The sequence below is a fragment of the Sturnira hondurensis genome, unplaced genomic scaffold (assembly GCF_014824575.4).
Source record: "Sturnira hondurensis isolate 20B ecotype Veracruz unplaced genomic scaffold, ASM1482457v3 Scaffold0020237, whole genome shotgun sequence".
Taxonomy (NCBI): Eukaryota; Metazoa; Chordata; class Mammalia; order Chiroptera; family Phyllostomidae; genus Sturnira; species Sturnira hondurensis.
Window position 1 is genome coordinate 2,870,796 of NW_028092868.1, and position 19,201 is coordinate 2,889,996.

General features: G+C 58.3%; 1 protein-coding gene across 1 annotated transcript in view; it reads right to left on the reverse strand.

Annotated features, from left to right (window-relative positions):
* The window catches only part of CFAP65 (cilia and flagella associated protein 65), a 34,991-nt gene that overhangs the window by 8,794 nt on the left and 6,996 nt on the right, over positions 1-19,201 (reverse strand). Inside the window, exons 4-22 of the mRNA XM_037029294.1 lie at positions 18,573-18,675; positions 17,906-18,072; positions 17,503-17,702; positions 17,063-17,208; positions 16,310-16,532; positions 15,705-15,970; positions 15,062-15,262; positions 14,507-14,866; positions 12,285-12,422; positions 10,756-11,001; positions 9,947-10,171; positions 8,878-9,036; positions 8,496-8,646; positions 7,922-8,050; positions 6,671-6,884; positions 6,247-6,375; positions 2,082-2,258; positions 1,711-1,777; positions 1,456-1,566 (exon numbers count right to left, since the gene is read on the reverse strand). Coding sequence (XP_036885189.1) covers positions 1,456-1,566; positions 1,711-1,777; positions 2,082-2,258; positions 6,247-6,375; positions 6,671-6,884; positions 7,922-8,050; positions 8,496-8,646; positions 8,878-9,036; positions 9,947-10,171; positions 10,756-11,001; positions 12,285-12,422; positions 14,507-14,866; positions 15,062-15,262; positions 15,705-15,970; positions 16,310-16,532; positions 17,063-17,208; positions 17,503-17,702; positions 17,906-18,072; positions 18,573-18,675 — 3,412 coding nt within the window. The remainder of the gene's footprint in view (positions 1-1,455; positions 1,567-1,710; positions 1,778-2,081; positions 2,259-6,246; positions 6,376-6,670; positions 6,885-7,921; positions 8,051-8,495; positions 8,647-8,877; positions 9,037-9,946; positions 10,172-10,755; positions 11,002-12,284; positions 12,423-14,506; positions 14,867-15,061; positions 15,263-15,704; positions 15,971-16,309; positions 16,533-17,062; positions 17,209-17,502; positions 17,703-17,905; positions 18,073-18,572; positions 18,676-19,201) is intronic.

Below are 19,201 nucleotides of genomic sequence, written 5' to 3' on the forward strand. Positions count from 1 at the left end.
AACTAAAGATCTTCTGGCCCAATCTGTCATTTCAGAGACGAGGAAACAGAAGCCAGAGAGAATAAAGAGCTATGTAGATTGAGACCCGGCTCCCCTTCTTTTTCAGCATCCGCTCCTGAATATGCTGACGTGATTTCCCTAGCCTGGATCACCCTTTGAACCTCACCCCCGGTACCGGCTTCGATGTGATAGCAACCCCTCTTGGTCGTCTCCATAGGTATCTCAAATTTGGCCAAAAGTGAACTCTTCGCTCTAAAACCTCTTCCTCCCCACATGTGCCTCCTTCCAGCAAATGGCCCTACATACTCCCAGCAGCTCGAGCCAGGAGTCCAGTGCATCCTCAATCCCTCCATTTCTCTTACTTCCCAGATCCAGTCCCCAGCAGCACCCAGTGAGTATGCCTCCAAAATGTAAATCAAATCTGTTCATTCTCTCTCTTTCCACTGCCTGCTTGCAGGTCCAGGCCCTCATCTGTCATCCTCTCACAAACAAAAGAGAAAGCTTGCCCACTGCTGTGGAGTTTGGCTGGAGGCACAGCTAGGTCTGCTGGCTCCAGACGTAAGGACATTCTCCATCGTCAGCGTTCATGGCTTGGTCACTCTGCAAGGTCCTCCTGGGGGCGCATGCCTTCCTTTTTGAGTGTCTGGACCTCTGCAGGCTTGGGCACACCTGGCCCCAGGTGGGGCCTCTGGGAAGCCAGTGGGGTAGAGGGTGGTATAGAGAAGTGATCAGAGCTTGGGGCTGGGGCCCATTCCTCTGCCTTGAGGCCAAATGGCTTGGGCCCCTGCCCAGAAACACAAGGGCTTCTAATGGGTAATAATCTCCGAGTTGTAAAAACATCATGTCCATGTCCCTCTCTTGGAAAATTCCAGTGCCCATTGTCACAGTAAAGGAACCCCATTTCCTCCAACCAATAAAGGAAATCCTATGGTTTCACGAGACGCCACATTCTAGTTTTCACATTCCAGAAAGATGTCCTTGGAGCAGCGACTCTCACACGTGGCTGAGACCGATCACTGAGCGGGTCATGAAACCGTTGAGTGAGTCACATCCACATTAAAAAAAATGAAACAGAATATAACTTTGAAAGAATCAGAGTACTTTGCATGTAGTAGTGTACATACTGATTTGTGATTGGTCATGTGTGTGTAAGTACTGGGTTTTTATCAAAATATATCAGTGAGGTTCACCATCAAAGAAGTTTGGAGAAACCCATGCTAGCAGAGGGGAAGCCCCTTCTGCACAGGAACGAGGCCCAGTAGAGGACTAAGCACCAAGCACCAGGAAACTGAAGCCCCTCGACTTGGGTCTCTCCAGGTCGCCCAATCCCAGGGTCCAACCTGCAGCCCCACCTCTTAGAGTGAGAAGCCTTTGTCGCCCCGTCGAGAACTTTTGCAGTTACACAGAAACCAACACACAGGCCTCCTGGTGACTGGGACCACGAGGACCACTGACCTGCTGTGGGGGCCGTGCGTCGCCGATGGAGACCGGGATGAACTGGTGGCTCGTGGAAGTGAAATGCACGTACTTCTGATCCAGCTGCACTGTCACACCTACGAAATGGAGCTGGAAATGGAGGGCTCATAAGCAGTGTCCTTCTCTGGGAGGAAGTGAGGCACCCAGCAGAGAAAGCCAGGGCCCCACCCCCTTGGGGTGTGACTCTCAGCCCCTCCCTTGGTCGCCCGGGACAGGAGCGGGGCTGGGCCTCACCAGGATCTCCCGGCCATGGGACACTTTGAAGAGTACTGGGAGGCGGTCAGTGCCCACGAACAGGTGGCTGGAAGTGGGGAGATAAGTCCGGGGTGAATTCGGGGGCCCTGGTACCAGTGGGAGAGCAAATGATCACAGCGCACAGGGGGCTTTGAGCAGGCAGGTCCCGAGAGTGTGTGGGAACCCCTGAGTTGGGAAGGGGCCAGAGGAGAATTAAACATCCCCTGCAGATGGGATGGTGAGATCCCCGCTGGGTGGCACCTACTCAGGATATGCTGGGATCATACAGTGCAAGGCCAGGATCCTCCAGGAGCCAGGGGGCAGGAGGGTCTTCAGGACTGGAAGTGAAGGGTGGGCAGTGGGGGAGGCACCTGTACTTGAACTCCACCACCTGCTCCTGCCCAGGACGCAGGCTCCCAGCCTTGGGGCTGATGGAGAATACGCAATTGTCCTGCACCCGCATTTGGTGCAGCTCTGTGTTGTCGAAGTCTGCTTGCTCCGCCCACAGCTCCAGATCGATCTGCTGGTCACGTGGAAAGAGGAAGGCCCTAGAGAGGGGTGCAAAGCAGGAGGAGGGAAGCCTCTTCATCAGAACAGAGCGGTGGGAGCTCTGAGGCCCAGGAGGGCTGGTGGAGGCCTCCTCCATGTCTCCCCACTTCATCGGGCCATCTGGCAAGCTGTCCTGTGCATGGCTGTTGTGGATTCTCACTGCATAATGACTAAACAGGAAGTGAAGGCTGGGGTGCCCACTGGGGGTGCCAGGGTCAAGGCGGTCACCTACTGATGTGAGTCACTTGCAGCTGGCCATTAACTCTAGAGGGAATTCTATGACAAAACTCTGAGGAGGGTCCATCCGAGGCACCCAGGAATGCCAGCAGCACCCCCCAGGACTGGAGAGGGACCATGTCCAGCCCAGCCTGGGCACAGGCCAGAGAACAGAGGTCCCGGCAAGACTGGCACTCTGAAATTTGAACAAAGCTGGGCACAGATTAATGCCCCAGAAATGCCTGTTGCTGTAGGAAAGTAGACACTGCACTCAAAATAGCCAACAAAACAAGTGATGAAGGGGCCCCAAGGTCACAACCGGAGACCTGGCACAGAGATGGCCACAAAGCCGCAAAGGCAGTGGCCAGGGAGCAGTCCGAGGGGGAGGGGACATGGCCAATGCACCCGAAAAGGCTCAGCAGGATTTGGAAAGGGCAGACCGAAACTCCCTTCAGTCAATCTTCAATACTTTCACATCGGAAATGCGGGAAAGCGTTACACCCAACGCTGCTAAGTTCACAGACAGAAGACACACCCATGAAAATAGGTAGGAAGTGAAGAGATGGCTACCACTCTTTCTGGTAGGAATCTGGGATAAAAGATGTGCCCTTTGACCCAGGAAATCTATTTTGGGAAATCGACTGCAGGGCTTAAATATGTGTGTGCAAGTGCACATGTGTGTGAGTGAACAGGGTGTTTATCACAACCGTCTTTGTATAGCCAACAAAAAAAACAAGCACCGAGAATAACTAATGTCATCCAATGAAGGAGCAGTTTAATAATTTAAGGCTGTTCAGACAATGGGGTATTATGCGACTATTGAGAAGAATGAGTGAGCTCTAGGTATTGGTCTGTGTTTACCTAAAGGGAACGTTACTGATAGAATGCTGAGGAGAAAGTGATACGTATAGTATTGTACTGTCACTGTAAAAAGTAACGAAAGGGAGACAGAATAACCCTGTACCTGTCCCTGGGTCTGCATGGTATGCGTACTGACAGAGGTGGCTCTGGTTGCCCCCGGCAGGGTGGGCTTGGAAGGGGAGCTCGGAGTTTCTCCCTTTTCTCCCATCACCCTTTCTATTAGCTGACTTGCCGCAGGTGACTAAACTGCTCTTGCCATTTTATCTGGGGGATGTTGGTGTGTGCAGATCTTGCTATTTTGGGGTCATCTGGGTAGTTTCAACACTTCTGTTTCCCTCACTGCCCTCGCCCAGCCTCCCTCCAAACAGTCCCGAGCCCCTTTTCCCTGCCACCCCTGTAGTGTGAACACTGCCCCCATCCGGGAACCGCAGCAGTGGTCCCCTGCTTCAAGCTGCTCCACCTCATAGGTCAGAGTGACAGGTCTTGAAAGTAGATCATGCCTTTGCCCTTCACCCTGGCTTACATCCCATCAACGCTCTGGGGAAGAAGTCCAAACTCTCAGAAGGAGGATTCTAGGGCCTCGACCTTGGCCCCTGCCAGTGTCCCCAGCCGCATTCTAGGTCTCTCCCTCCCTCCTTATCAACGTTCCAGTCACGCTGGGCCCTTCCTCTGCCCCGTGGACATGCCAGGTTCTTCACAGCCTCTCTGCCTCTTCTCCCAGGGCTGCTGGCCTGGCTCAGCTGCAGCTTTCTCCAGGGAGCCTTCCGGATGTGCCTGCCCCCACGTCCAAAATGGAGTGAAGCGGCCCCCAGTGCTGCACATACGTCTTTCAAGGCACACCCACCCTGCACCAAAGGCTCGTTGGCCCAGAAAGCCCAGCTATGCCCAAGGGCAGGGCCTGGGCGCAGCTGCATTTCTACTCTGAGGGCCAGCCTGGACCCTGTGCCTAGGAGGCCCCAGTAGAGATTTAGCCAATGACTTAATGTGCGTATGCGGGGTCAAATGAGGTTAATGGGCCCCTGTAAGGAATCTCCCCTAAATACCAGGCCCCACTCCTGACTGGGCCAAGGGCAGAGTCATCAGAGGAGGCTTGAAGAGGGTGGGCAGCGGTGCCTCCCCCATGCTCTCCTCATCCCCGGGGGTCCTCACTCCATCCTCCTGCCCACTGCCACCTCCAGGCTAAGTCCACACTCCCTGTCTCTGGCTGCTCTTGCCAGGAATAAAACCTTCCATTCGTTCTTTATAGGTTCAGCAGAGACCAGCTAGAATTTTCAAAAATAGCCTTCTAAGGAAGGGAAAGGAAACACAACACAAAAAGCTCAGGCGAGTCAGGCCCTCCAAGGAAGGTTCCCAGTGCTTGGCACCTTGGAGGAGGCACAGGCTGCCTCCCTGAACCTCAAATGCTCTCCTGATGGATGATGGGCCTGGCTCGGCAGGCACCCAGCTTGGGTTTCCTCTCACCTCGGTTTTCAGCCACCTGGACCCTCTCCACAGAGAGTGCGAGCTGGCCTGCGCCTACACAAACACACACTCACACACAATCCACCGAAACACCCTGCTCAACACCAGGACACAGGCCAGCGCCACTTTTCCTGCCCCCACCCCGGAGCTCCGGTAGGACCTGGCTCCCAGCCACTCAAAGAGCCCAGTGAATGGCAGATCCGGAGCTCAAAGCGGGCCCTGGGCCTACTCCACCAGGCCCGCAGCCCTGCCTGCCAAGCTTGCTCAGTCATTCAGGGCCGGAGTCCTCAGTTACTCACAGTCCCAGCCCTTCTCAGACAGCAGCCGGCAAATAAGCCAGCCTCCCCAGCTCCCTCCGCCACAGGGAGGGGCAGGCTGAACCAGAGAGTAAGGGGCAGCCCTGATGACGCAGCCCACGCCCCCAGGACTCTCTGCCCAGGCAGGAAGCTTTCTGAGATTCCAGGTGTCCTGCCTGCATATTTTCCATCCCACCCCCTCACTGCCATGCAAAGGCTGGACTCCTGGCTCTCTCCCCCGAGCCTGGCCTGGACGGGCCACTTCTCTCTCACCTCCTAGTAGCCAGAGAAAGTCGGAAGTCATCAAAGGGCAGTTTACTAGGAAATCAAGGCATGTGGCAGAGACAGGGAGGAAAAACAAGAAAAAGCCCTGGCATGGAAACAGGATGTTGACTGGGCACAAGTTTGGGCCCCAGTGGGAGGGGAGCCAAGCACGGGAAGGGCCAAGCTTGGTGGGCTCAGGTCTGCAGGCCTGGGCCCCAGGTGACAGAGAGGTGCAGCCTGCTGGCGGCCCCACGAGGCTTCACTTGGCCCTCCTACCTTCCTCCTGACACCACTGTGGTCACCCCACTGTGAGACCCTCTGCTCACCCCCATGCAGGCCCTGTCCCCACTGGACTGGGGCCCTGTCAGGGGTGCCCCAGCACAGTGCCCACAAGAAAAGAGCGGTTCGAGGACTTGCCAACTAACCCGTGAAGCTGGGGGCACCAGTCGGCCTAGTCTGGGCTTAAACCTGGCTCTGCTGAGTCCTGAGTCCCCCCCCCCGCCCCCCCATGAAAGAGTCGGCAGAGGAGGGTTTTCCCTGAGGTGGGTGGCAGTCTTAAAGGAGAAAGCCTTGTAAAGCACAGTGCCTGGCGCGTGGCAGATGCTCAGTGGTTGCTTCTCCTTCATTAAGGAGACGACGTCGTCTCTATTGAGATGACGGTGCCCGTCTCCAGCTGGGTGACTCCACCACTTCCGAACTTACTGACACGTCTTAGCCAGTGGCTGGTGCTGCGTGCTACTGGGCGGCCCCGTCCCACCCTGGCCTCCACACCCCATCCATGGGGTGCCCGCTTTCACAGACACCAGTCAGTGGGCCCACCACCAGTAAGGAAGGCCCTCCAGCACCTGCCTCCCGGGCTCGCAGCCACGCCCCCCCAAGCCAGCCATACCAGTCCAGGGGCACCAGTCCGCTGTTCCTCAAGGTCAGGAGCACCACAGAGGGTGGGGCGTCAATCGGTGCTGCCCCAAAATTGAAGTCGAGCTTCAGAGGGGTGTAGATGGAGGGGGTCTGACTTGTGCTGTGTGGGGCAGAGAAAGGGCTGAGACAGGGGTGGGAACAGGGCAGGGCCTCCTGCAAAGGCTGGGCTGGCATTCATCTCCCTACAGCCGGGAGTCAGAGACGCTGGGACTCGGGCAGGGTGGCTGAGCACCAGCACACTAGATGCCCAGCCAACCCCTGCCTTCTCCAGGCCCCTCCAGGGTGGGCAAGAATTTGGGGCGAGAGGGAGCCACTTCTTGCACAGGGCCTGGTGCTGAGGGTGTGGACAGAATGCTCCAAAAACATCCCCAGGCCCTCTCTCAGGCTCAGCTCACCTGTGCCGGGTGGGCACCTTGTAGGTGAGCTCGTAGGGGGAGGGGTCGCGCTCCAAGTAGCCGTTGAGCACATCCAGGGAGAAGAGACGCCACAGGTGCCTCCGGGCGATGCCCTCAGCACTGCCCATGGAGCAGGCGTCCCGGATGGAGAGTGTGGGGTACACGGCCGTGAGGAAGACGTGACACAGCTCCTGCTTCTCCCCAACCTTGTTGTCTGGGGGAGGGGGTGCGGGTGAGCAGAGTGGGTGCCCCAGCAGCTCCGCTGGGGCGGGGCGTGCAGGACCCTTGTCGGGGGCCTCGGAACCTGCGCCACGACAGGCGGAACTTATCCGATACACTCACATCCCAGGCACGGCCCTAAGCGTCTCACACACGCTGCTGTATTTGACGTGCCAACTAATTCTTACTAACAGCTTTATTGAGTCACAATTTATACACCATAAAATTGACCCTTTAATGAATACAATGCAGTGTTTTCTCGGATATTCAGAGCTGTGTGACCATTATCGCTTCCTAATTTTACAATATTGTGATAACCCCCGAAAAGAAACTCAGTACTAAGTGGCTGTCATGCCCACTCTCCCCTTCTTTCACCCCTGTACCCCCTCATCTACTTTCTGTTTCTTCAGATCTGCCTACTCGGGATGTTCCACACAAATGGAGTCACGCACTGTGCGGCTTTCTGGGACTGGATTCTTTCACTTGACATAACAAGTTTCTTCCATGTGTTCTAACCTGTGTTAGTACCTTTTCCCTTTTTCTTGCCTGTGCACTGTTATTATCCCATTTTACAGATGTGGAAACTGAGGCACAGGGAGGTTCAATAACATGCTAAGATTCCGTGGCTAATGAGCGCAGGGGCCAGGATCCAGTCCCAGGGAGTCTGGCTCGGGTCCACTCTCTGAGCCACTCCTGCCCTGCCTGGGCGGCTGGGGACAGCTCCGCTCTCCCGAGGAGGAAGCTCAGGCCCAGGGCAGCCGAGGATTTGTCTGACTGCCTACAGCATATCAGCACAGCTCTAAACTCCTCACCTTGGGTCCTCCATGGCTCGGGCATCACATGGCAGACACCCATGCAGACAGAGATGGGTGGTATGAGGCACACACACCAGTCACCAAAAGGCGTGCCTAGCACATTCGCCCTCATCCTGCTGGCTCCGTCTGGACCTTCCTCATCCCCATACCCCAGGCCTGCTCACACAGCCCTCCTGCCTTCCTCCAGGCACTGTCCCGTGTCCCATGGCCCAGGTACCTCTGCGGGAGAGGAGAGAGTAGCTGATGGTCCAGGAGTACTGGGCCCGGCAGTTGGGACAGGCGGTCAGGCAGATGGTGCCCTGGGACCGGGGCGGCATGCTTCCCTCTGTGTGGTCCAGCCGAAGAGCTGCTCAGGGAGGGCCCGGGCAGGGCCAAGGGCAGAGCGGCCATCAGTGCTGGCCAGCAAGGCCATGCCTCTCCTCCTGCCCCTTTCCAGATACCTTCCCCAGGGCCAGCAGAGCGCTGGCCCCACAGTAGGCTCTGAGCCAGAAAAACGGGAAGCAGAGTCCCTCCTCCCAGACCAAGACAGGGGGGACCTGTCTTTGTGTCATTGGCAGCAGCTGAACACTTTGCTCCACCTACTGGCCCATGAGGTAGGTGTCGCCAGTAGCCCCACTTTCCGAGGAGGAAGCTGAGGCTCAGTGATGCCCAATGCCACACATCTAGCAAATGGAAGCACCGAGGTTTAATCTCTGCTCCACCACCCACAAACCATGGTCTGATTAACCAGCCTGAACAGGTGCCCGCATCCCAGGCCCAGCCCCGGCACAGCCCTGGCCCAGGCCCAGTACCAAGGGCTCCGTCACCAGCGCGCTCAGGGCTGCACTGCTCCAGGAACAGGCGATAATAGAGGGTGCAGTTGCCCTCATTCAGGAGCGCCAGCAACCTGGACTGTTCACTGTTCACCACCACGTTCCCGAAGTCCAGCTCCTTCTCCTTCACCTGAGGGCCAGAGTCAGCCAGCAGGGTGAGGGGCTCCCCGCAGCCCGAGGCCCTGGCTTTCTCACCCTTGGTCTTATAGAGAATCCCCAAGGAAGGGCAGGTCCAGGGGTGCAGGCTGGGGACCAGAGGGCTCCCATCCCTGCCCTCTGGGAGTCAGGTCCCCTGGGGTGCCCTGGCCTCTACTCTGGCTCCCAGCACCCCATCCCAACCCACCAGGATTCTCCCACTCACAGAGAGGGTGCTAGTGATGCCCATGCCCACCAGCCGGATCATGTAGTGGGTAGTGGTGGGGGGCTTGGGTTTTGGGGGCCGGCCAGCTTCCCAGACCCACACCCCTACTCGGAACAGGTACTTGGTCTCCTCCAGAGGGCTGAAGGTCCACGTCAGCATCTGGGGTCACAGAGATTCCGCCTGGGTGGGGGTCTATGGGAACACCCACCCTGGCCCAGGCTCCCGCTGTCTGAGACCCCACTGCAGCGTACGGGCCGTGTGGCAACCCTTTCTGAGAGTTTACCCTGTGCACCTCACACGCACTGTATATATTATGCTTTTCCCTGAGCCCCACAACCCTTTACCCCTGCCAGGGAAGAGGTATTATTTAGGGCCACGTTTTCTGATGAGAAACTGGAGTCTCAGAGAGTTGGGGTAACTAGCCCAGGGTCACGTAGCTGGAGAGGGCACTTGGCGGGAGCCGGGTATGACCTCTCAAGGCTGACTCCAGAGTCTGTGTGGCCTCCTGCCTCGCCGACTGCCGCCCCTACCACATGCTGGTGCTCATTTGTGGCTCGCTGGGCCTCCTGACTAATCCATAAGATGCTAGACCGGGATGGGGGCCTGCTGGTTTGGGTCCCAGCCTGTGCTCCCCGCCAGACAACCACTGGGACTCCAGGAGTCCCTTTTCCCACTCCTAATGATAGCCACCGTTTGGCCCCAAATCCAGCTGCTCCAAACCACCTCCCAGTGACCTCGCAGTGAGGGGACCTCGGATGGAGGGTGGACCCACCCCTGGGCAGTGGCATCAGAAACCCTGGCCCAAGTCCCAGCTCTGCATCTCCTGATTTTACATCTTAGTAAATGGATTTTTCTCCTAATTCTTTTATATACAACAGGAAGTGGTGAAAATGGTAACAAGCACACCTGGTCACAGACTGGGGGGGCGAGTAACTACAGGTAGAGTGGGAGCTGACTGTGCCACATCGAAAGTCTGGCCCCTGACGGGTGTGTGAGTAAGAGATGATGTGGGGGTGAGGATGGCGGGTACCCTTCCCTCTGGCCTTTGGCAGTGGGGCGGGGAACTCACGAGGTTCTCATTAGGTTGGATAATCCCCCTGGCGGGCTGGACGGCCAGCGTCTTTTGGTACTGCTGGGAGACCCGCCAGTCAAACTCCAGGGGCAGCCTCGAGGGGTTGTGGAAGGTGAAGGGGCTGGTAGAGGAGCAGCCCACCCGTGTGGGCTTGAAGAAGATGCTTTTGTAGGTGTCCATCTTCAGCTGCAGTGGCTCCTCCCGGCTCTGCATGCTCACCTCCTGGGGCCAGAGGAGGAAGGGGACCTCACCCCACTGCCCAGGATCCCCTAACTGTCCAGGAAGCCATGGGTGGGCGGCTCTCCCCACTTGGAGAGGGCAGCAGAAGGCCCTCTGCCAGGTTGGGCAGAGGTGCTTCTGTCAAAGGCAGAGCGGGTCAGGACCGACCCCAGAGATGCTTCTTGAAAAGAACTCAGGGACTGAGAGGAGATGTAGGGACCATTTCATGGGCTATTTATGGGTCCGCCACCCCAGACCCTTTCCCTGGCCTTGCCGCAAGCCCCTCTCTACCACCTGCAGATATGAGTCTTGTGCTGCCCCCCTCCTTCTTGTGGGACCACTAAACCCCTTTTCTTGCCTCAGACCCCAGGAGGTGACCAGGCAGGGCCCTGAGCATGAGAAAGAGCTGTTCGCAGATGCGGCAAGGCGGTCCTCTCCCTGCCACGCCCCTCCCTGGAGGACTAGCAGCCCCTTCGCTCCTTCAGGCAAGCCCTGGAGGCCAACCCCAGAGTGTGGCTTTGCAAAGGAAGGGCCGCCCCAGACTATGGCCCACTCCCGAGGCCCCAGCCTTCTGCCCCAGCCCCTACCTTGAGATACTGGGGGCAAAAATTGAACTGCAAGTAAAAAGTGTGCTGCTTCCAGGAGGTACCCTTGGGGTAGGTGCAGATGAGGAAGATCTGATGGGCCCCAGGGGCCACGAGGCCCGAGGTGGGCAGGAGAGAGACGTCTGAGCTGCTGTTGGGGACCAGGTTGAAGGTCAGCAGCAAGGAGCCCTTGTTGGTCAGTAGCAGGCTGCGGTAGGAGGGCTCACCGGGAGACACTGCAGGGAAGAGCTAGGGTGCGAGAGACGGGGGACCCAGGCTCAGATCTGAGTGCCCTCCCATGCCTGACCCACACACTCAGGGAAGTCTGTGTGGGCTTAGGTGGGGCTGTCTCCAAGGAGATCCAAGATGCCTGCACGCATCTCAGGCAATGCCCTGGGAGCAGGGAGCAAGGGGAGGCCACAGCTTGGCACTGAAAAACGCTCTGCCCTCCAGAGACCTCAGACGGGGGTGGGGGTGGGGGTGGGCATTCACAGGAGCCGGCTCCAGGAAACCCAGGCCCCCACGAGCCCTGCTCAGGGTTAAGGAGCTGCTCTTCCCTTTCAGGGGCCCTCAAACCATCTTTTGGAGAAGGTGCTTTCAGAGATCCTGGTCCAGAAGTTCTGGGGTAAGCAGCTCCTTCCAGATGATTCTCCCCCAAGCGGCTGAGGGGAACCCCACTCTCAGAAAGTGAAAACCCCAGCAATCCCAGTTTCCAAACACTCCTTAAGCTTCTTGGGTGTGGCCAGCACCAGGATAACAGCTGGGCAGGCTACAAAACACAAGGTCTGAGGTCGCTGACCAGGGTGTCCCACCCAGCTGGGCAACAAGTGCGTTGCATGAGGCAGCGGGGCAGCGACATGGGCCCAGAAGGTGTTGGATGGTGGTAAAGGCCACACGCTGTGGGAAGGAACTGGCTGAGGGAAACCCCATGCAGTCAGGGAGGGCTCCGGAAATGTAGCTGCTGGGAGGAGCAGGATCACCCACAAGCACATTCTCCGAAAGTGGTGGGTTTCTTGGGATACGAGGGTAGTGAGAATGGGTGAAAAGACTGGCCCCAGCACTGAAGGGGAAACCAGACTGGAACCTGGCCGTCTGCTCCAGCATCTGTGCTTTCAAGCCGGGTCACCCTGCTGCCCGGGGAGGAAAGGCCCAGGATTATGACTCCCCTGGGAGGGGCTGCCCCTGCGACCCATGCAGGTCCGGGTGGTCCCCAAGAACAGGGGCTCTTGATGTGGTGGTCCTGCCCCTAACAGGTGTTCTGTGAACAGGGCAGACAGATGAAGGAGTTGGAGCGTTTGAAGCCAGAGGGTGAGAGGATGGGGGACGATTTCAGATGGGGCAGCAGGCCGAGCCCTGGACTCTCCCCAGTTCCTGTGCCACGGCCCAGAGAGTCCTCGACTGGCCCAGAGCCCCAGGGGCTGGCGGTGGGGAGGTTCAGACAGCCAGGGAGGGACAGTAAGCGGGATCCGCAGGCCACTGGGGAAGCCGGGTTCTCCTTTCCTGATGCCCACTGCTGCGGGGGCCACACTCACCGTGGGGACATCCAGGGAGTACTGCGGGACGTGGCGCTCCAAGGCAGCACAACAGCTGTGGCCCCGAGCCCGGAGCGTCAGGCACCAGGAGGGGCACACGGTGCAGTCCTCCTCGATGCTACTGAAGTTCTGCAGCACCTACAGGGGTGAGGCAGATCCAGGGAAAAGCCCAGAGCCCTGGGTGGGGCCCTGCGCTGCCAGGGTCCTGCACAGGCACAGGGGGCGCGGCTCCCTGGCAGACAGTGCAGAGAAGACGTCAGGCCAGCCCTCACCCCTGCTGCATGCCAGGCCCCCCACGCTGGGCTCACAGTCCCTGGTCTCTAACCCCCACACGGCCCCAGCACAGCCTGCAGGAGTGGACCTCGAGCCGCGCTGGCTGGGCCGACGGAAAGATGACGAGAGCCGCAGACAAAACTTTAAAGGTTCTAACAGAGCACGGGTGGCAAACATGAGGCCTGCGGCCTGAAACCGGCCCTCCACCATGCTTTACCCAGCCCAGCACCTTGTTTCTACCTGGCGGCCATGCAGAGCTCTCGCTTGACTGTTAAGGAGCAGTCCTAACATTACACAGTCCTAACATTACGTTCGGCCCTTTGAAGGCAACCGCGAGGCTGATGTGGCCCCTGGTGAACATGAGTCTGACACCCCTGCAGTAGAGACACTAATGAAGTGAAACACATGAAATAATTTCAATCACATATTTTAGTTAGCCCAATAAATCTAAAATCTTATTTCCACATATAATTGATATGTAAGTGATCTGCGAGATCTTTTGCATTCTTCTCGTGCTAAGTCTTCGAAACCCAGAGTGCCTCCTACCCTAAAAAGCACATCACAACTCGGACTGGCCGCGTCCCCAGTGCTCGGTGGCCACCTGTGCCTGGCGGCTGCTGTATCAGACTGCGTAGGGCTAGGCATGGGACCCGACAACCGGAGGGGCTCAGCCCCAGCCCACGCAGGCACCCGCAGCCTCATTCCTACAGACCTCCAGGTTTCCCTGCCAAGGTGTTAAAACAGAGGCAGGCAAAGGCTCAGCTCTGGAAAGCTTTCTTGAACGTTTGGGTATGACCCCAAGTTTATAGNGAGGGGAAGGAGAGAGGGAGAGAAACATCAATGTATGGTTGCCTTTCGTGTGTCCCCTGCTGGTAGTTAGCCTGCAAGAAATCAGCCTGCAACCCAGATATGTGCCCTGACTGGGAATCGAACCGCGATCGTCTGGTTCACAGGCCCGCGCTCAATCCACTGAGCTACGCCAGCCAGGTCGCATTCTTCTCGTGCTAAGTCTTCGAAACCCAGAGTGCCTCCTACCCTAAAAAGCACATCGCAACTCGGACTGGCCGCGTCCCCAGTGCTCGGTGGCCACCTGTGCCTGGCGGCTGCTGTATCAGACTGTGCAAGGCTAGGCATGCGACCGGACAACCAGAGGGGCTCAGCCACAGCCCACGCAGGCACCCGCAGCCTCATTCCTACAGACCTCCAGGTTTCCCTGCCAAGGTGTTAAAACAGAGGCAGGCAAAGGCTCAGCTCTGGAAAGCTTTCTTGAACGTTTGGGTATGACCCCAAGTTTATAGATGAAAAGTCCAGGGCTCAGAGACAGAAAGGGACTTGCCCAAGGTCACATGGCAGGTAAGGGACTCTGATCTTGACCACACTGCTCAACTCTCCTCCTGGCACCCAGGCCTCTGGGTGAGAACAGCTGGGTCGGCAGAGCTGAGAAGGGAGGAAAAGGGCAGGACCGCCCGGAGAGGAGGACGGAATGACGTGGGTTTGGGGCTCAGGCTGGGCTGGGGTTAGCCTGTGCTTCCAGGTTCCTGGCCAAGGGAAGCTGTGCTAGAAGCTCCTCCCCCCACACACCCAGTTACCTGGGTAACGCTCACTTCAAGGAGAGGGAGAGATGCCAGGAGCCCAAGGAGCTACTCCTTGTACACCAAACTTTCCCCAAGGCCTTGACCCCAGCTGAGTTCTCCCTCTGGAGTGGGTACAAGGCCACACATGAATGAGACATAATCACACTGGCCAAGAAGCCACTCGGCCAAGGCAGGCCCTGAGCCGGGGAGAAGACAAACCAGTAAGGTCACTGTTGGGCCAAGAAGAAAGGAGAAGAGCCTGGCACAGAGAGATAGGTCCTACAGCACCCTTCCGTCACCCCCTCCTGCTCCACCCTACCATTCTGGCCCTGGGACAGAGAGCCCACCTTCCCTGGCCGGCCTGCCTGTACACACCTTATAGACGGCGAAGGCTTCGAGCTCTACCGTGTAGAGGCAGTTTGGGTGAGGCGGCTTGAAGTGCAGGCGCATGGCTGTGGACTTGAGCGGGGGCACATCGCAGGTTTCTGGGGTCACCCAAAAGGGGCAGTCAGGCCTGTGCGTCCACACCACAGTGATCTTGCCCTTGGTGTGGTTCATCAGGCACACTGGGACAGGGCTGGGATCCTCAGGTCCGGGGCAGGCACCAAAATCCACCTCAAAAGGCTCCATGCTGACAGGCGGGGGGAAGATGGCCAAGTCTCTGGTGCCATTGAAGAAGTACTCAGTCGTGGGGGGGATGAGGGGGTACTGCAGGGCTGGCGTGTCCTCCAGGTCCTGGTGGGGACAGACGGGTGGGTGGGGGCCCAGCTGCCCTTCCTCCTGCATGTCCCTCATCTGCATGTTTCTTTCCAGAAAAAGCCACAAGAGCCCCCCACACAGGTCACCCCCACTGTGCTCTGGGGGCACGGGGCTGCCGGAGAACTGCTAGGGGAGGGAAGCCTCCCCGGGGCCCAGTGAGGGGCCTCAAACCTCTGCGGGAATCATGAGAGCCCCATTCTTATCCTGCTCCAGCTTCTTCTCCCTCAGCATGAGGCCCAGGATGTCAGGTGGGTAGAGCGTCAGGCCCCGCACCAGGTGTGTGCGGTACCAAGCAAGGTGCTGAGGCCTCAGGATGGCCGGCTTGGTGCTGTCCGAGTGGCAGGTCCCGATCAGGTCCACGAACAGTGGGTCCTGAGACAATTGTCCACATAAGTGAGGCCAGAGTTCAGCCCCCACTTACCACCTTGGCCTGACACCAGGTGGTCAAGGCAAAGTCTGGGCGGGCTTGCCCAGGGGCTGGGTTAGGGTGCTCACTTCACGGCCCTCAGCTCTGCACATGCTGTGCACAGTGAGGTCCAGTCATCCCCTCTCTAGCAACAGAGGCAAAGTCCCTTGCCTGGAGCAGCAGGGCAAAGCGGCACCCTCACCTGGCTCAGAGTAAACTTCATGTGCCTCTGGCCATGCTGTGGCTCCAAACACCAGGATGGTGCCCTGGAGGAGGTGATCCAGGCAGACAGCCCGAGAAGTTCCAGGACACAGAGGTGAGCACCAAGCATGGTCTTTATCACTGGGCCTCAGTCTGGCCCCTCCACTCCCCGGGAAGCCCCTCCTTGGCCCCTCCCCCATGGCTCACCTGGTGGTGGATGAGACAGGCCACCCTCCGGAAGTAGATGGTGGGGTGAGTGGGCTGGAAGGCACAGAGCAGGGTCAGGCGGGCCCTGCCCACCAGGGTCCCGAAGGGAGGTCTGATGCTGAAGGCGCTCTCCTGGCAGTCGATGGCAAACTGGAAGTGGGCCACGCAGTCTGATTTGTTCTCAATCCTCAGGGACTGCTCTGAGCATTCTCCGAGGTGGACCCAGCCGAAATTGACACAGTAGTGCTGCAGGGACACTTCAGGACCTGGGCATGGGAGACAGTGTCCCTGTGAGCAGGTCCTGCCACCTGGACAGGGCCGGAGTGTCAGCCTCCCCAAGGGCATCTCAGAAGGGGCCCCACTGATGGAAGAGGGTGCTTCCTGGAGACAGAAGGCAGGGCTGGGAAGGATGGGTGCCCCATTAAGTGGCCTGAGCAGACCTCCAGGTCACCAGGGGGCAGGCACAGGATCTCTGGGCGTGCTCACTGAGCCCACCAGGGGGCAGCAGACACCGAGGCTGAAGGGCTGGGAGTATTTCCCCGAGTTAAGTAAGCAAGGGCCATTCCTGACCCTGGAGGAGTGCGGCGGCCTGGGGCTGTCAGTACCTCCACAGAAACCAACGACTTTGAGCATGGTTTGGGAGGCACAGCCAGAGGGCACAATGGACAAGTAGTCCATCGTTCTGACGTCCAAGGTCTTGGGATGGAAAAACACAGACACGCACTTCTTCTCTCCTGGGGGCACGGTGCCACAGGCCGTAGGGCACGAGAAGGCCTGGTCTTTGGTCAGCGTGTCTGGGGCCACTTCAATCCTGAAGGGGGCACTCACCTGTGGGGCCAGGTGCAGACAGGAGGAGTCAGGTCACAGGGCGGGGCGGTCTATCACTACCAAGGGGCCCAGCCAAGGGGCTGAGGGTAGCTGGAGTCCAGCCTGCGCCTCGCTTGTCAGCATGGGCCATGGGCGATGCTGCCCACACTGGGGGAAAAGGAAGGGGCTGAGCCACGGGCCCTGTACCGGGGCCGTAGGGCCAACCAGAGGGGAGCCTTCCCCCTACCAAAGGGACCAGAAAGCCTTGCTGTGATTCTGGGGTCTGGACTGCCCTGGGGCTACTCTTGGGACTGGTCTGGAGAACGGGAAATACCCTAGCCCAGACCCCCTCCCCTGCTGCCCCTGCTGAGAGGAGAGGGGGACACGGGTTGACACATGTGTGTCTGAGTGACAGACATGAGTTGTGTGAGGTTTGGCGCCAGAGGTATGGGGAGAAAGGGGGGCCTGCTATGCAGGGGCGGGGTTCAGGAGCACCCAGTGTCACGGTCCTGAGTCCTGTCCCCGAGCCTCCACAGGGGCAGGCTGCATACCACCAACGGGTTGTACAGTCTGATCTGCCTCTCCGCGATGCAGCCCACAGCCACAGTGCCAAAGTGCAGCACTTTCTGGAAGCCCTCGACATCCTGGTCCTCTGGCCGCTTATGCTTTATGCTCACCAGCAGCTGGGCACATTTGCCTGTGGTGGAGAGGGCAGGGAGGGGGCTTGGGGAAAAAACCCACCAGGGCCTCTGTAGCCCTGGCTGAGCAGCCCCTTGAAGATGGTAGGTGTCCCCAGGGAAACACTGGCCTGAGACAACAAGGGAGGCAAAGAAAAGGCAAAGCTGCAGGGCTGGCGGGGGAGGCAGGAAGGTGGCGGAAGTCCCATGGGAGTAAGGCCAGGAAAGAAGGTGGGGTAGGGGGCACACTGAGCCTTGAAGAGCAGGGAAGGTGCAGCAGATGGGCTCAGGAACAGGTGAGAGCTGAGCCTCACCTGTAGCCTGCAGCTGGACGCTGCTCTTCTGCTTGCTGCCCTCCCCATACCAGCATGTGGCCTGGACTTCGTAGATGACAGCCATAAGGGGCTGGAAGGTCACCTTGATCCGGCAAGCCTGCCCTGGCTCCAGCAGCCCTGTGGTGGGCAGCATCTGGAACGGGCTGGAGAACTCCCAGGTGAAGAAGGTGGGCAGGTCCCTGAAGGGTGCAGAAAGTCAGAGCCACCAGGCTCCTGGTGATTGCTGCGCTGCTTTAGAAAGGTGGAGACGCTGCGCCTGGGCAGGGCAGTGCTCTCTACTCCCCCTCCCCTTTCCCTGCCAGACTCGCAGTCTCTCTTCTCCCAGGCACCCCCATCACAGTTCTTGCTCTCCCCATCTCTGTGTCCCAGCCGCTCCCCTCACCCTACGTTGTCCAGGCAGAACCAGGCCTCGGCCATGTCCCCCACGGCACACATGGGCAACTGTAGGGACGGTGGGCAGATCAGATGGTGACGAGGCAGGGTAGCCCTCAGGTCCACAGAGAACATTCCCTCCGCTTTCTCAAACCACAGCTGGTCCACGTACTCCTTCTGCAGTGTGGGGTGGGCGAGCGGCACAGGCTGTCCCTGAACAGTGGTCCCTGGGTGGTACTCAGGGACCGTGCCTCCCGCCCCAGCCCTTGGCCACTCCCCCAACTTGACCACTGAGGGGAGGGCCTGGCTGTGGCCCTCTATCTCAGTCTCCAAGGAGGGGGCTGGTAATCTGTGCTCTACCACTGCCTTGGTCTCAGAAACAGGGGTTCTCTTCTGTGGAGAACAAGGTATGTAGGGGGAATGTTTTGAGAGCAGGAAGAGGCCAAGGAACCTGGGGCTTTCTGGTGACCAGTGAGTGGCACAGCTAACATCCAACTACAAACCCCGTCTGTCTAATGGGTGCAGGGCCTGAGCCTCTCTGGGGCTCGCCAAACTGGGTCTGGCTACAGTTGGTGGGATGTGTGCATGGTGGGGGCGGGGCTCCTTGTTGCTCTGTCAGTCCCAAGGTCACTGTGCATGTGTCCCTCACTGCCCTCTGCTCATCACGGTGGCCATACCTCCTCCAGAGGCCGGAAGACAATGGGGAGCGTGAGTGTTATGCCTGGGCTCAGGAGGATGGGCTGAGGGATGACCGTGAAGAAGAACTTGGTCTTAGGGGGCCTGCAGGAAAGAACCAGAAGACGAGCACTTCAGGGTCAGGGCTCAGAAACTAGACGGGACAGAGAGCACAGGCAAGACCCTGGTAAGCTGAGCGGGCTCCAGTCCTTGAGACCATAAAGGGGGAAACCAACCAAAAAGAGACAGGAGCAAGGGGGCGGCACTTGTATCTCTGATGCCCATGGTGGTCATGGGGACAGGGATGGGAGGGCCGCCCTGACTTAACCAAATCCTTAGGGGAAACAGAGGCAGGAACAGTGGTACTGGGAATGCCTTTCTGAACAGAGGCCTTGACAGAGCTATAGAGTTCCAGGGGGCGGGGTCCCAGCTGTAGATACCGCAGTTGATAAGAATATTAATAAGATGATACTGGCAACAACTCTACACCAACAACTGTTAAAGTTTAGAATGTGTTCACATTTGTAGGCAAGCGTAACTTAACAAAGCTGACTCAGGAATTATACAATGAATTTTTTGGCCACCCTCACTAAAATCATCAAAGAAGTTGTATAAGTAGTCAAAATCTTCC